Source organism: Formica exsecta, unplaced genomic scaffold (assembly GCF_003651465.1).
Source record: "Formica exsecta isolate Colony F162 unplaced genomic scaffold, ASM365146v1 scaffold444, whole genome shotgun sequence".
NCBI lineage: Eukaryota > Metazoa > Arthropoda > Insecta > Hymenoptera > Formicidae > Formica > Formica exsecta.
The window spans coordinates 1,081,232-1,097,852 of record NW_021851677.1 but is presented as its reverse complement, the minus strand read 5'-3'; the positions used below and the strand labels follow the sequence as shown (position 1 = coordinate 1,097,852).

The 16,621-nt window shown below is 37.6% G+C and overlaps 2 protein-coding genes across 2 annotated transcripts; both read right to left on the bottom strand.

Annotated features, from left to right (window-relative positions):
• Positions 1–38: 38 nt before the first annotated feature.
• Positions 39–1,274, bottom strand: LOC115240693 (ADP-ribosylation factor-like protein 16). Its single transcript, XM_029816000.1, has 2 exons — positions 640–1,274; positions 39–557 (listed from the first exon to the last, which is right to left on the bottom strand). The coding sequence occupies exons 1-2, from the start codon at positions 844–846 to the stop codon at positions 237–239; spliced, it is 528 nt and encodes a 175-aa protein (XP_029671860.1). The 5' UTR covers positions 847–1,274; the 3' UTR covers positions 39–236.
• Positions 1,275–1,649: 375 nt separating this feature from the next.
• LOC115240692 lies at positions 1,650–16,603 on the bottom strand. The gene is given in 10 exon segments (XM_029815999.1): positions 1,650–2,981; positions 3,214–3,285; positions 3,382–3,498; positions 3,584–3,841; positions 4,025–4,144; positions 4,219–4,425; positions 4,521–9,518; positions 9,621–13,063; positions 13,066–16,093; positions 16,249–16,603. Coding segments are annotated over 9 exon segments (11,934 nt in total). The 5' UTR covers positions 15,713–16,093; positions 16,249–16,603; the 3' UTR covers positions 1,650–2,909.
• Between the last annotated feature and the right edge of the window lie 18 nt (positions 16,604–16,621).

Here is a 16,621-nt window from a genome sequence, read left to right as displayed (position 1 = left end):
CGGTTTGCACATCTTTTTTCATCCTTTTTGACAAAGAGTTTTTTTTTTTTTTTTTTTTTTTTAGAATTGCGCATGTGAGACGTAGGCTGTATATGACAACACGCATTAATATATTATCTTCAAAGAGTACTCGAATTTGTAGTACACTTTTATAACTTTGTAAGATCGAGTGTAAATAAAAAAGGACGAGGCATTTTAAGATAACTTTCTTTTTCATCGCGTAACGATATAATCGCTCATTTATTAGCATTGAGCGTGGCTTTCAGCGTTTCCGGGTCAAACAACCAGCCGCGTAGATCCTCCACACCTTGACCCGTCATTCCACTGGTCTCAAATACAGTGATCTTTTGCGTCACTTCCCTTTGTAAACGTGCATATTGCAGCATCAGCAGAGCTTCGTTTCTCATCTGACGGTACGAAACATCCATTTTATTCAAGATGAGCGCGACTCTTACGTTTCGTAATCTCGGTTCTACCAGAAAGGAATAGAGCAATACACCTGCTGCACTTATTTGGCAAAGATTACTCGTATCCACTACGTAGATTATTTTATGAATCTAACAATAATATGTAAATAATGTATCGTAACAATTATTTCAAAATTGTATTATGCGTGACTGTATTTTGCGATACGAGTACCTTGTCAAAGTAATGTTTCCATATCGGTGCCATGCTACCTCCGATTTCTTTGATCACCATGTCAAATTCGCCAGTATCATTTTTTATAGTAAATAAATTTATCCCATTGGTAGATACGGTATAAGTCGCATTGTCAATCTCGTCTCCTTGGAGACTTTTCATTAGGAGAGTTTTGCCTGATTTAAATGGCCCAAGGCAGAGACACATTTCTTTTTCGTATTTAAAGCCCTGTCGATCTTCGTTCACTTTTTATGCTAAGACATATCTACGAATCGTCTGATTGTAATTATATATATGCTGCGGTTCTCACGCTTGATGAGAACTTTTGCACACTTGTATAAAAGACGACAAATTATTATTGATTTAACAGGTTTACCGCCAGAACGATATAGTTTCATCGACAATCGAATTAAAACGCGCTTTCGAATTAAGGCGTGTAGTTGCAAAATTTATTAAATCGAACAATTAAAAGTGTTTTAATTTGGACTAAAATTTTTTTATTTAAATATTTGGCACTAACAAAAATTTAAAATATTTCAAAATTATTTAAGTGCCATATATATATATTTTCTTTTTTCATATTTTGACTAATAATTTTAATTAAATTTGCAATTAAACGCCTCAATCGAAATCAAAATTTTATTCACAGCTTATGATTTCAGTACAATGTAAAAATTTTCAGATTCCTTACTAAGTTAATTATATTTACACTTACAATATATGTGAATATAAACACCATATATATAATATACACTCTCTTTCCTCTAAATACGAAAAATATATTAAAATTGTACTTACAATTTTAAGCTTTTATTGCGATATAATAGTTTTGTTTGACAAAACCAAAAATTAAATTTTTCTATCTGTCACCTCCTCGTCTTCCCTCCCTTTAAGAGAAAAAATCATAAAGTTTCTACATTGCATTCTATTAAAAAGCTTTGCACAATGAGAGTTACGTTATCAAATTACTATCTAAGTAATGGCAGTAATTTTCTAACAGTGTACATTTCTCAATTTTCACAAACAAGTAAAAGATGCACGATATAATTGTTATATATCTATACACAAGGTAAATGTTGCATATATATAATAAATTTTAATACAATGTATTCATTATCATAATATAATCATAAAGACAATAATTTGTTTTGTTAATAATAAGAAATTTGCCTCAAAGCTTAAGTTTAAAATCTATTAAATGTAAGAACAAGTTTTCTTGCTTGTTTCCCTATGTTATATAACATAAGCATGTATGCACAAAAACATATACATTATCTTCTTTGATTAATTTCACATTGATTATGGCTTATCGCACATTTTGATACGATTTCTTAAATACATAAACATGCTTACTAATGTCAAAAGATGAAATAAAAGTTACAGAGTGGTGATTTATTTTTCCTACATCTTGAAAATATGCGTAACAAACTAAATATCGAAGAAAGCGCGACATCGTTGCCAATATAAACATTAGAGATTTTTTTAAAAAACAGCTTTCTAGGAATGGCTAACACACACAGAATAACGAATCTTTATGAAACACAACAATGAACGAGAGTAGAATAGTTTATATAAATCACACATATTGAGTGCGTGTATTTTCAATTATGTGTGTCCATTTTCCACACGCATTTTTAAACAGCTTAGTAAAATATTTACGTTCATAGACAAAAAATTTCATTGTACACACAATCTTAAATGTCACAATGTTTTCAAATGAGTACAAATAAAGATGAAAGTTTTGCCTAATGCTTTTGCGCAAGGCATGTATAGTATAATTTTCATTCTTGCATCAGTTCAGTCTAAATTCTTTACAAATATACATTTTACACAAGTTGCACATATTGTAGTCTTTCATACAGCGCTTATAATTAGTATATATAACAAACGATTTCGTAACAGCCAGTACTTTCCCACCATAAATAGTTTTTACATTTTCTGTTATAATCTTTGTATTATAAAAATTATAAATAAAATCATTTTATTTATCATTTTATATTCTAAATCTAATATGTGCAACTTCACTGAATATAAAAGATATAAATAAAAGCATTTCGGGAAATATAATAAAGGCATAATGCTATTTATAGTGAAAAAGTTAAAATACACACATACACACATTTGTTATATCGTTATATCTTCGGTGCCAAGTGAGTTTCCTGTTTCATCTCGTATTATTCGATCGCTGTGGACAATTAACTGATTGGCCAGTTTTCAACATAATTATTTTCAAAATAGAGAATTCCTAGGCGTGCTATGTATGATATCTTTTACAGTAAGGCACGCACTTGAGTCGGCATTTGCCACAAATGCAAACGCTTGTCTTTGCTTCCCGCTATAATCTGAAAGATTAAATACAATTGGAAAGCTCGATTAATATTAGTAGTATCAGCATCTTATCTTTGCGCACTTAATCAAAAACTAAAAAATATGTAATAAAAATAAATATTTTATTGATATTTTATGAAAAAAACATAATTCAAAGAAAGAGAAAAAATAATACAAAAATTCAAGAAAAAGTACTGAAATTACGAGAAATTGTTGTAAAAAGAGATAGTTTAAGCTCTTACATACCTTATTATGTACAACTTCTATACTCAATAGCATATTCCCTGGGCCAGGTATACTACATATTAATTTGTGGTTCTGTAAACAGATTTAATTAAATATAAATGACATAGAGATTGATCACTTGTAATTAATTAATTATATAATTCACGATACAAGCAATATAATACTCACCCTTGTATCAAAAACATAGATATTGCCGTCGTAACAGCCTGCGAACAATAATTGCCCGGAAAGCCGCATACATACGATACCGACTCCAGCATCATATTGAATTGTTTGTTCACCCGTCTGTAATCAAATATTTTTTTTATGAATGACAATTTAATTAAATTTCTATTTCGAAAAACGTAAAGAGAAATTATTATACGCTTACCGTAAAATCAAAAACGTTGATAGACGTACTACTCGTACCGCAATAGATGAGATTATTATGACGCATTAGGCTGTAAACCGTGTGATTCCTCTGGCCGCTAATCGTACGAAGAAACAAGCCGGTTTGTGCGTCTCGTATAGTTATCGGCTGATTTCGAGAGGCTACGATGAGAATTCTTCGCGGACCTTCATTTGTCGCTTTAAGCGCAAGAACAGACTTGTCTGAAAACTCTATACTACTTCCTTTAATGCTGCTAACCTATGTAAAAAGAATGTGCATTTATGAATAAATATACATAAACATATACATTTAATATGTTAATATATTACGACTAGTTTTCATACAAATGTCTCATTATTCAATGTAAATTCCGGAATCTATGGATTTAGAAATAGTTTTAAAAATCGATATAGAGCTAAAACAAAAAAACACGTATTTTACCTTGATATGAAAACGCGAAACATGCCCAGATTTAGTTCCGATAAAAATCATTCCCCATGCTTGATCCATGCACTGAATCGGGCTGTTTATCTGCACCGGATTCTTTACCAATGCACCCGTCTGAAAAAGAGCAGTGTTTTTTTTTAGTTTTCCAATAAACGCTTGTTAATAGCATTTAAAACATTAAGTCTTACCATTATATTGTAACAACGCAAGGTGCCGTCTAAGGAACCGGAATACATAAATTCCTTGTTAATGCCTGCGACCTCTGATCTGTAGATATGTAGACAAGTAACTGCAGATTTGTGACCTTTGTAGATATTCAATATTTCGTTAGATGTTTGGCTATATCTGTATATCTTGCCGTCTTCACTTGCTGCTAGGAAAGAGTTTTCAAAAATCTAGAAAAAAAAAAGAAAATAAAAATTATTTACTTATTATCACTAGCCTGTCTTTATATAGAGGTGTACAATCAGATACTCATCAGATTATATACCTTGATATCTAAAATAGGACCTTTGTGGACTGTATACTGCGTTTTCAATGCTTCCTTTTGCTCATCAATTTCCATCGAAGCGGTTCCTTGAATGGGATCATCATCAATCTTTTTAATTGATTTCTCTTCCAAGATTTCAATCTCGGTATTTTTTTTATCACAGGATTTTTCTAAAAGAAAGCAAGAACTTTGCTCCGAAATTGCAGTAGGGATTACTGACATATCCGTATGATCGTATATGGCACGTGGCATACAGGATATATCACTCGATACATAAGGATTAATAGCGATTATTCCAAGCCTTTCTAAAATCTCCGGATTGACATTTCGCTTAAGCAGAGTATGTTTACAGTCGATCAGCCTCACTTTACAGTTCATCATTTGCCATTCCGTGTGTTTTCTCTTTTTCGCGATTATTGCAGTCTTGTTCTTCGATGCTGCGGATTCCACAGAAAGACGCGATTTCACCGGATTTTCAATCTTAGTTCCACAATCAGTAACCAACACTTTCCGACTAGCTGTGTTTTGCGTTTTTTGAGCAGCACGATTCCTTTTAACGTTGTGTGGAATTTTTTCATCGCGTATTGTAGGGGATCTGCTTCTGCGTTGCGTTATTAGATCTCTTTCGTGAACGCTTGGTTCTTGTTCGCTACTATTCGAGTTAGAATCAATTTCGTTTGTCTTATTAGATTTTACATTTTCATTGGTATACCTGGTGCTTCTACGTATCGGCGCTGAAATGCCGGATTTTCGACGAGACCGTGCTTTACTCGTTTCCATACTTTTCGTACTTGTCTTATCGAACGAAAAGACGGAAATAGTCGTGCGTTCCAAACTAGATCTTCGATCAATGGACATGTCGTTGGATTCTTCTGACTTTTCGCTCGCTCGATCAATTGAGACGAAACTGCCGGTAGTATGGTCCAGAATCGCCTCGAATACACGTGATTCGTTTTTAGGATTATCATTCCTTGCTTTTTCTTTAGCATTCGCACTTTTCGCATCTCGATAGTCTTGTTTCACTGCAATCGCGTCGCATGAAAGCTGCTCGGATTCAGTATCTGATTTTTTATGCCTCACATTAACTTTTTCTACGATAGAATCCGAGACACTCGAGTCACGTGTTACATTTATCATTGCTATTTTGTTGTTAGATGCAACGCTATCGTCTGTATCTTCGTTTTCGGTAATATCAGAGTATTCGGGCTTTGGAGTATTTGATTGCAGTGCGTTTTGTGCATCTCTTACGCTATTGATTGTCTCGTCTTTTTGCAATTCGTACGCGTTATTCTGCTTATCGCCACTCACATCTACCGCATGTTTATCCTTCTTCTCGATCAGATTCATTTTGCTTTCCTCTTCTCTTTTATCTTCTTCCACGACTTGGATGGATTTGGCAATCGATAAAGTATCTTTATCATTCTCCTTCATCGATTTATTAACGTTAGTTGTAAAAACGTTCGTCGTAGAATCGACTAGTGCGTTGCCGACGACGCTGCCGCCCTCCGTATCTTTAAATTTCTGCAACAATCCAAGGCTAAAATCATCTTTTATCAAAATCTTAGGCACAGATACCTTAATATCGAAATTGCGCGATGCAATGTTATTAAAATCCTTTGGCGGGACACGCTCACAATCTAAAGAATGGCTCTCGATTAGAGTTTCTTCGGGAGTAACACTGCTGTCAGGTTCCACGTTATGTTCGTCGTTGAAAGGAATTTTGATCTGGTTCACGACTTTAAAGACATGATTTGATTCGTCCCCAGCTGGTAAATCGTTACTGTCTTGCTGTTGTCCCGCGGTCTCCTCTATATTTTCCTTCTCTCGGCAGGGCCAATCCGAATTGGCGTTCGCTTCGGCATCGACGTAAAACTGATGTTCCTCAAGTTGCGACGAGAGATTGGACGTTGTCGGAATGTCATTAGAAACGCTTCGCGCCTGAGGCTCGTAAAGATCCTCCACTCTGTTCTCCGCCACCGCGTTTATCACCTCGTCCACGTTCTTCAAGATCTTCGGATCGACGATCAGGTTCGCGTCTTCCTTTCTTTGGCTGAGCGAGTCGAGCAAATCCCGCTTCTGTTGCAGCTTTCTGATGTACAACTTGGACAGGGGCAGCTCCTCCTCCTTTTTCGTCAATTTATTGACTTTTTTCAAATAGTCGTTCAGCTGCTGCTTCTTCTTCCTGCGCACAATCGCCTTCATCTTTCGCGTCCTGGCTTCTTCTTTCTTAAGTTTCTCATCCAGCAGGACGAGACCCGTCACATTCCTGTTCTCGTGCACCTCCGACACGGTGTTCTGCACGAAAAAGTCCCATGTGCTGTCATCAGAATATATGGACTCTGGTGCGCTTGCCGCCTGAGTATTCGTTCTCGTTACCTTGCTCGGTGCTGAAATATTGCTTTTCTTATCAATATCGAAACGTTTCGCGTGCTCTCGTTCAATAGAATCCTCTGTACAATTATCCGCACTTTTATCTAAACAGATTGTAGGCTTCAAAGATTCATCGACAACGTCACAATCAGCCTTTCGGTCAATCTCCATAGCGGTCTCCTGCACTCGTGCATCATGATCCGTCGTATCGTTCGATTGAAGCTTCTGTATCGCAGCGTCTTCAGAATGCGTTGTAGCGGATGCGTTCGATTCAGGTCTCTGTAACGTAGCATCGTCAGATGCATTCGATTCAGGTTTCTGTATCATAGCATCGTCAGATGCATTCGATTCAGGTTTCTGTATCATAGCGTTGTCAGATGCGTTCGATTCAGATTTCTGTTGCGCATCATTTTCAGATACGTCCAAGGCCGGAGAGATGTCCGTCTGTTTACACGCAAAAGTCGTCAAAGTCTGCTGTTCCGTCATCTCATCAAGATCTTTCTCCTCTTCGAGATCCTCTTCCCGTCTGTTAACTATCTGTTCTAATCGCGGCGTTTTCTTCCATCTAATTACAGGCATTTTCGTCTTCTGCGTGTAACGTGTAATCTCATCGTCCTCCGAACTGCGAGACGCGCTTTTTCTCCGTTTAATCGGAGATTCTTTCGACGATGACGAGTGTTTCTTTCGTTTGTCACGGTGCGTTTTGGCGTTTTGCGGTAATTGCGACGTTAATGTCGAGACTATTCCAACCTGGTCAGAAATCGTGTCGTTTTCCCTCGTTGCGTCGCTATTCGCCACGGCACTTTCGGTCGACGAGGTATTATTCTGCAACATCTCGTGCAATTTTAATTTTTCCGTCATTAGCTTATGCATCTCGATATCAATTTCCAGCATTCTAGTCAAAATCGCTTCTCTTGTGCCGGTAAATTGTTTCGTATTCTTGAGTTTCTTCTTCAAGCTGTTTCTATTCAAATCGATCCTCCCGGATCGATACTTCATCTGCCATTTATCTTTCAATTTATGTAAGATTGTACCTTTACGCTTCCTTCGATCTTTATATACACCGTCTCTCGTTTTCTCTTGCGTCTTCTTCTCACTCATCATTCTGTCGAGTTCTTTCATCTTTCTTAGCTGCACAACCGGGTTAATTTTTATATCACTGCTATGTAGGCACTTCTCTATATTAATAGAAGATATTCTTGAGGTCTTACTCTGGCCGACATCGATATCCTTATGAATGCGTTCGTCGTTCGTGTTGTTTTGCGTCGACGATATTGTGTTTACGTTTATACAGTTTTTAGTGTGGGTATCTGAAGAATGCGTTTTTGTACCGTTGTGTATATCCACATTCCAGGCTGGTGTTCGGTAACTCAAACTGTCTGTTTCACTTTGTTGTGTCTTTTCCAATATACCCTCCGCTGCCTCATTGGTCGATAAACTATCGGGAGATTTCGAAAAGAGACTCGTTGCAGCCTCCTTCAAGGCGGCTTTGGTCGGGACATTCAATGTCCTTGACGATGTATCAGTCATGATCGGTGAACGTTCCGCTGACGGTACTTCCGGAAGTAAATTAGAATTGTCTGTCGACGAAATGTGCTTCAAGTCAAATTTATATTGTTCCTCCTGTATCTCGTCGTGTGATAAATCCGCACAGGATGCGATTATTGTCGTTTCTGGAATGACGGCTGGCGGAATAATGTCGTATCGAGGACTTGGTTCTCGATGAACGGAGAAGGGCGCCTCGTCCTTGTTATCGAACGCGGCAGCGCTCTGCAAACGATCGTCCAAATAAAACATGTCGTTGTCCAGATGTTCATCGGAATCGAAACTCGGCAGCTTGTCGCAAGAGATTTTCTCCGTAGATATATTTGTTTCTAAATATATATTATGGTTGTCGAGATGTTCCGCGGTCTGATTTTCCGTTAATCTCAGCACGTCGTCCGAATTCGCCGCATCGTCCAAGGCGTCAGACAAACTAGGATCGATCGTAGTCGTGAGTTTACTCGTAAGATCCTTATATCCGGTTTCATCCTGAATCATCTCCTCTTCGATAAACATGGACTCCTTGATCGTTAATTCCGATGCGTATTTCTCTTTGCCTATTAATCGTTTTTCCGCGTCACCACTTTCGCCGGTATCGATATCGTCGTCCTCGTGTAACGTAGCGGCAACTATGTCGCACGTAGATTTCTCCACGATTTGTCCTTGTTTACTTTCATCCGCCATCGAATCGGATTTGTCGCTCTTGTCGCTCGTCGCACATTCCTTATTCGAAGCAAGCATGCTATCTCTAAAAGTGACGTCAAAGTTCTCATTAATACTCATATCATTAGCACACTCTAACGTATCGTAATTCTCTTGCTTTGCGATCTTTGTTTCCTTTTCATGATTGTTAATATGTGTCGTACAATTTATATTACAATCATTTAAGAATAACTTGTCCTTCTTAGTGGCGTCGATTCCGTGTAATTCGATATTGAACGAATTAGGCTGTTCAAAATCTATCACAGTTTCTTGAAGGAAGCCTTTGAATGGACTACCCTCGCTTTCAGGAGAGATGACGCCGTTCTTCGTATCTTGCTGTTGTGTGAAATTTTCGTTCGAAGCCGATGACAATTCGGCGGTTTTCTTAGGAAGAGAATTATCCTCGTTAACAGATTTGTACGTGCCGTCCGATACAATCGATTCCATATTGTTTTCTTTATTACCATTAATTTCGACATCACTTACCATATCCGTATTTATCAACGGCTGATCCTCTCTAGTATTGTCGATAATATCCGATCGAGATACCGTATTCGATTCAGGAATATTGCTCATATCGCGTTCTTCGATCATATCCGCGAAGACCGGATTATTCGTGCTCTCCGATAGATCTCGATTACTTGACTTTTCAACTTGAATTTGATTCGCGCAATTTTTTAACGGGAGCTCCGTATCTTTCGTTGCGTTAAATTGTTTACTCGACGTAGAGAAATCCTCTTTAATTACTTTTACAATATCGTTCGAGATTTTGATAGAGACTGCCGATACATCGAGTTTGGAAACAACATTATAATTTTCTCCCGCATTCTGTTCTTCTTTATTCGCGACCTCGATATTCGCTGTATTATTTGCGCTTTTTACATTATGAGCTTCTTCATTTTGCATTGCCTCCGATGAATCAGTGCTTTCAATATTGCCTACATCTTCTTTAGTATCTTTTCCTCTGATAAATTCTAAGCTTGAAAAACTTCCTTTTGTCTCATTAACGCTTTGCGATAATTCGTTATTATTGTCGGTATTTCCCGAAAAAATTGTTGATGCTTTCATCTCAGCATAATTATTGTTTACCTTACTTTCGTAAGAACTCGTGGTCTGTTCAATTTTTATTTTATTTATATCACTTGCATTATCAGTTTCCTTTTCTTGAATCACCTTTTTCGCATCCTCTGTCCTTGTTGTCTTCACCGAAGGATAATATACTTTTGTCGCAACGAGACTAATGGATTTTATCTCAGATTTCTTTTTCGTTTTTTGTGCCTTCATCATTTCCTTTTTCAGTTTCAACTCTTTGCTTCCTTCTGATCGAATATTCTTAAATCTTTTAGAATCGGACGGAACTTCGTTTCGCAATTTTTTATTCGTTACATTTGCTGTCTTAGATTTCGAGGATATAGTTTTAGTCGTTGTTACAACGTTGGGTAATACATTGACACTTGTGTTAGCAGTAAGAGGATATTTATTTTTCGATGTATCCTGATTAATTTTCTCAACAGCGCTGCCGGTATCGATAACACGATTAGAATCTTCTTCTATAGGTTTCGGTGTTATCTTCGGTGTTATCATCGCAATCTTAGATATCGGTTGCTTCTCTTCTTGCCGAATATTGTTTTTCAATGTCGTCTGTGCGATATCGTTATCTTTATTATTCATCGAGGAAATAACGGCCGCCGAAAGTAATCGTGGATCTTTAATAGAACCATCGTACGCTACGGATGTATATTTGTTGATTGGAATTTCTGGTTCGACGATCTTAGGCGTGAAAGATAAACTTTGAGTTGACGTTGCGGGATTTTCTGCGAATCTTTTCGATTCTCCTTGCTCACTCATACGACGTTGTATCGTGCGCTCATAGTAGGTCTTTATGTCGATCTTCTTGCAGGCTCCTCGAGATTTTCGACTTGTAGTACTCTTAATCGGTGCTCCTGATTCAAAGGTCGATGTTGATACAGCAATGGTCGCCGCTTTGTCTGACATGTTAGTGGAAGCTGTGATATCGTCTTTTCTTTTAATAGCGCTGATAAACGAATCGCTAGGAATGCATACCGTTCCATCCGGTAATCGGGATATCGCATTTTCGTTAGAACTGTCGCGTAATAAATGGTCGCAATTTTTTATATTGCTCGCGAAATTATCAATCGTCGGTAAAACTTCGGTTTCATCCCGATTGCAGTTAATGTCGGTTATTTGATCAGATTTATTCAAACTCTCCGAGCATTCCGTCTGATTAATCGTATCCCAATCCTCTGGTAGGCTCGTAAATACCTTGAGAAAAATTTTGTTATCATTCGTATTAGCTGTTTCTGGCATTTGTTTCAGTTGTGCTTTAGTTTTCGGTTGTGTCGGAGAGGCTGTCGGTGGTCTATCTTCAACGTGCGATTGATTGACAGTTGTCAATGAAGTCTCTTGTGTTGTTAAAAGAGCAGATTCAAATTTACCGTTAGATTCCGGGAGCGAATACGCAGCTTTATTTTCCATGATCACGTGACTTGAAGTATTCACAAATTCAGCATCTCTGGTATTCTCTTCTTGATTGATGTCCAATTCTTCTTTAACGATCACTTCTTGCGTAATTTGATTTTCTACGATTTCTTTTTTAATTTCATTTTCTGTCAGCAATTTGAGAACTTCCTCGTTATTGTCCTCGTTATCATCCAAGGAGGAATCGGAGGGATTCGTCGTTTTCTTACTTTGCTGTTGTTTCTTCTTCTTATGACGCAATCTTTTCTTGCAATGTTTTCGCAATTTTTTATATTTTCGCGATTTCTTCGACTTCTGTTTGCGTTCCCGCTCTATCTCGGCGTTCACCTCGTCTCTTATTGTTTCGTTCAATGACATTTTCTTGGCAACCTTCTCTTTCTCTTTTATCGCCCTCAATAGCTTTGTAACATTTGGTTCCGCGTTGCTATTACTATCATTGCTGCTGCTGCTGCTGGTACTGGTACTGTTGCTGGTATTGCTACTGCTATTGTTGCTGCTGTTACTATTATCATTGTTGCGATCGTTATTGTACTCCGAATATTCTGCACTATGTCTTCTATCATCGCTGTGTCGCCTAGACTCTTTATGCTTGTCTTTTTCCAATGTTCTGTGTCTTATGCTTGTTGTATGCTTTGAAGATTCAGATGAATGACGGCGTCGTGCACAAGATTTTTTAATACACCCTTTGTGTGATGAATTCTTATCGCTAGTATTAATTTTGTTTGTAAGAGAAGACGAAGGTATCGAGTTCGCTTGAGTTCCATATTTTGCTTCCCACTCTTCTTTGGTAAGATTCCTGTACGCATGTGGATCTTCTTGTTCCTTTCTCTTCCATCTATCGCATCTTTCGATCCAGTGCGTGCAATTTTCCGATTTACGCGTTCTGTCATCTTCCAAGAGCGCATCGTTCTCCGCGCTCCTTGTAATCGCGTCGTCGTCAAATGTTTTTGCACTTCGTTGGTCCGCGCTACAATGCTTCACTGCTGCGGGAGTTTGATTTTTCTTGGTCACTTCTGAAAATATATCATCCAGATCATGCTGTAGAGCCGAATATCCTGATAATTTACTACTAATGTTAGAATTATTAGATACAATAGTACTACCAGTATCGTCTTTCAAGTTAAAATCGTTACTTCTACTAGTATGGTGTATCTGCACTCTGTCATGTCCCATTTTCGTCGTATGGTTTTTAGTTCTTTCGCATTCTTGGCTTATATAGTTTGGTGTTGTTCTATTTGCACACTCTGAAATAAAGGATGTTACGGGACTGAATACATGATTTGTATCTTCCAAGTGACTGTTATGACTACTCGAAGCTGATGCTGCAAACTCAACGTGATTGTCCACTTGCACATCCAGTTGTAATACTTCGTTTAAGTGATGAATGAATTCTGTGGGTAGATCTGTAATAGATACAGTGGCATCGGTCTCTGCTGATCGTACAACTTCATCTTTTCGTTCTGAGCGTGTCTCATTTCCAAGGATAATGTAGACTTTTTTTCTTTGACTAGACGCTTCATTATAATATCAAACTTCCGGAGACTAGTATTATTCACCATGTTGAAGATATCGTTTTTACTCATCTTCAAAAATCGGCTGATGATTTTGTTTTTCCAAGAGGCTTCCGAATTAGAGTTTTCATTCTTTTCTATACAACTTATTGATTTTTGCGTATTGATTTTCGACGACAACGAAACGTTAGAATGAGATTTTTCTGTATTAGCATTCTTTTGAATTTTTTTGTGAGACGATACAGCATTTTGATTTACAATTGACTCGGATAATGCTATATTTCCTGAATTATTCTCCTTCTTCTTTAAATTCTTCCGCTCTTCTTCATTTCGTTTTAATGTACTTTTAAAGTGTTTTTTAGAAATTGGAGGCGTTTTCTCCGATTCCACAGATTGCATTATGCCATTTTTTTTCTCACTACTCTCTTGCCATCCAGTCTTAGTATTTACTATTTTCGTTTTATTATTTAAGTTAAATACTACTTTGGGACGTTCTTGTTCATTCATCAGCGACGTATCAGTAGATCTCGTATTTGTATCTTGTATCACGGTTTCTTCTAATGGCAGATGATTCGACACTCTCCGTTCCTGAAATATTTTCTTACTATAAGTGTTATTTCGTTTTGTCCTCTTCCTTGTATTAATTTTGGTCTTTGGTTTCCCTGGAGGCAAAGATATAGACTCTATATTGCTAACTGTATTAATTGTGGTACTACTTTTGCAAACAGATTTAGAATCTGATTCTTTATCTCTTCTTTCCGTTATACTTGTCATTTGTTTTGCAAATTTCAAAGCTTCTTGCATGTCATTTAAACCGTCGTCCTTGTTCGCATTGCAATCAGAGAGCGTCAAGAGTTCCGGCGAGGAAGATGAAGATGCAATATGAGACATTGTATGCATCGGAAATATTGCATGTGATGGAACATTCGTATTCATGGCAGAGTGATTACCTGATGGCATAGAAAATAATGGAGAAAACTGGATTGTATCGATATGCGATGGCAGGAAAACGTTACTTTGGCTTTCTAGCGGTAATTGTTGAGGTACAAATCCTCCATTTGTATTTAATTCTATGTGCGTTTCTCTGTTACTATAGCCGGCAATTGTTGATGTTAGTAAATGTCTGATATTCGGTGGTGGTTCTGTAGGATCAAATAATGGTAGCATATCAGGTATAGAAGGCGGAGGCATAACATGTGGTCGATCCTGCTTCACAAGTATCGGTGGCGGAGTACTTGGATCAAAATCAATAGGTAATTCTCCCTGCTCAGTATGCGGAGACAGTTTTGGTGGTCTACTATGAAAGGGACTTTTCTTTATTTTCGACACTTGATTATCCGATGCAACATTATCTAATATTGGTGCATCAGCTACTGCCGGTTGCGATAATGTACAATTATTACTATCTAAACTTATTGCAGAAATCTGGGTTTCTAAAATGTTCTCTTGAACTTCTAAATTTATGGTCACTGATTCTTGTTCACTTTGTGATGCATTTTTATGTAAAATATCCTGATCTGTTAAATCAGTCGGGAGTGGTATATTCTGTAGACTTGGTGTTTTAGATACATCTTGTTCTATCACAGGATCTGTGAGATATATTTCATTTTCCTGAGAAATATCTTGTTGTTGATCACAGCAATCTTGCGAAGTATTAACCAAAGGTGTATTAAGCTGACACTGAAGATCGGAGTCTAATAATTCACTTTCAACATTGTTATCTTTATGTAAATCTGATTGTTCTAAATTGCGAAACTTATCGACTGACCCATGAAGCCAGTTGTCCATTTCTAAATACTCATTCTCAACTGATAGATTTGCTATTTGATTGTTAGGTATCGCTTCTAGTTGAGATTCACCTTCATTTTCTTCTAATATTACTACATCGCTATTTGTATTATTAGTAACATTAGATATATATTGTATGTTATCGAGTCGTGAATTATCAGGATTTATTTTTCCAATATCCCTCAGATCATTGGATGTCAGATTGAGTTCAACTTGTGGAAACCTAAGTATAGGGACACTTATGTCGTTTGTACAGTCGTCTTCTGCAACGTTGGACGAAAGCGGTATGTCATCGCTCCAGATATTTATCATTTCATCGCTGTTAAAACTAGACAATTTTTGCTTCAATCGATCCGCTGTTTCCGCTATCTTCTGCTGTCGTTCCTCTTCAGAACCAGGAAGGGGAAGCTGCGGCGTAGTGTCAATGAGATTATTCTCTATTTGAAAGCTATTCAAATCCGGTGGAATAATAACATCCTCATAATTCGCAGACAAGGGCAGTCTATTGGGAGCAGCGAATCGAGCGTTGTAGCGGAAATTTTTTCTTCTACCGCCTGGTCTGAACTGCGGATTACCACGTAACAAGTGGGGCTGAAAAAACATATTGTTCGGTTGCCAGGGCATGAATAGCGCGGCACGCCCTGGTCTCGGTGGGCCTACATGTCGGAAAGGTGGAGGTAGGAATCGGGCTCTACTGAACGAGCTTGCGGTACCTCGCGTACTCGCACGCGTACCTCGTGGCCGAAAGCCCCTTCCTCGGCCGAAATTGGTGTAACTCATCCCAATCTACCCGATATCCCGATATACCGTTTTGACAAACTCGTGCAAAAAAAGCACACAGATTTTAACACTGCACTATCTTTGGTAGTTTAATAAAACGTACATATGTCGTATCACCGCACATTTCATCCGATAATGTACATTTATTGCATCGATATATTAATTAACGAGATTTTCAATTCCCGAGTTCGTGATTTATTCTTTGTGTAAACTCGCGACACCGGAACATCGAAAATCATCATATTTCTACGTATCTTCGTCACGATTGCTATAGCATTCGATGTCTACCTCTATGAGATATTCTCCGATTGACATTCTACCTAACCTCTTACATGTCACAAGTTGTGCCTTTGGGATTTACCGGCAAGACTGTTCTTTCAACTGTAAAAAAGGATGTACAATTAGGACGTACAGTTAGTAGGCTGTATAATATTAGGGGAAAGGAATCACTCGAGAACAATTGGCATTTATTACTTTGCGTTTGCGAATGTGCAACGATTTTGTATAGCAAATAAAGAGATCCGTGAAAGACTTACACATTTATTCATAAGCGCAATCAGATGTGTCGTGAGTTTCCTTCTACAATGATATTATTCTCGTCGCGTACCCCCAATATCAGGGATACTTCACGGGATCCTGTTTGGCCATAAATTGCAATCGACTTTTTCGAAACACAATGTGGACTCCCTTCGATGTTTATATAAATACAAATATCTTCTTACTGAAACGATGTAACAATTAACAACACATTATTCTCTGACAAGTATCGTCAAACTAATACACAATACGTGCGCGTGTGTCTTCGATATCGCATCAAGTAGCTTGATTTTACGCCCGATTATACGCATTCGCGTATACGTTTTCTGGCATAGAAAAATCAACCAGTCACGTGTCGAACATAAAGAATAC

Coding starts and splice junctions, on each gene's coding strand:
- LOC115240693 (XM_029816000.1), bottom strand. CDS start 846: ATGTGTCTCTGCCTTGGGCCATTTAAATCAGGCAAAACTCTCCTAATG. Junction 558..639: donor GGAAACATTACTTTGACAAG/GTACTCGTATCG, acceptor TATTATTGTTAG/ATTCATAAAATAATCTACGT.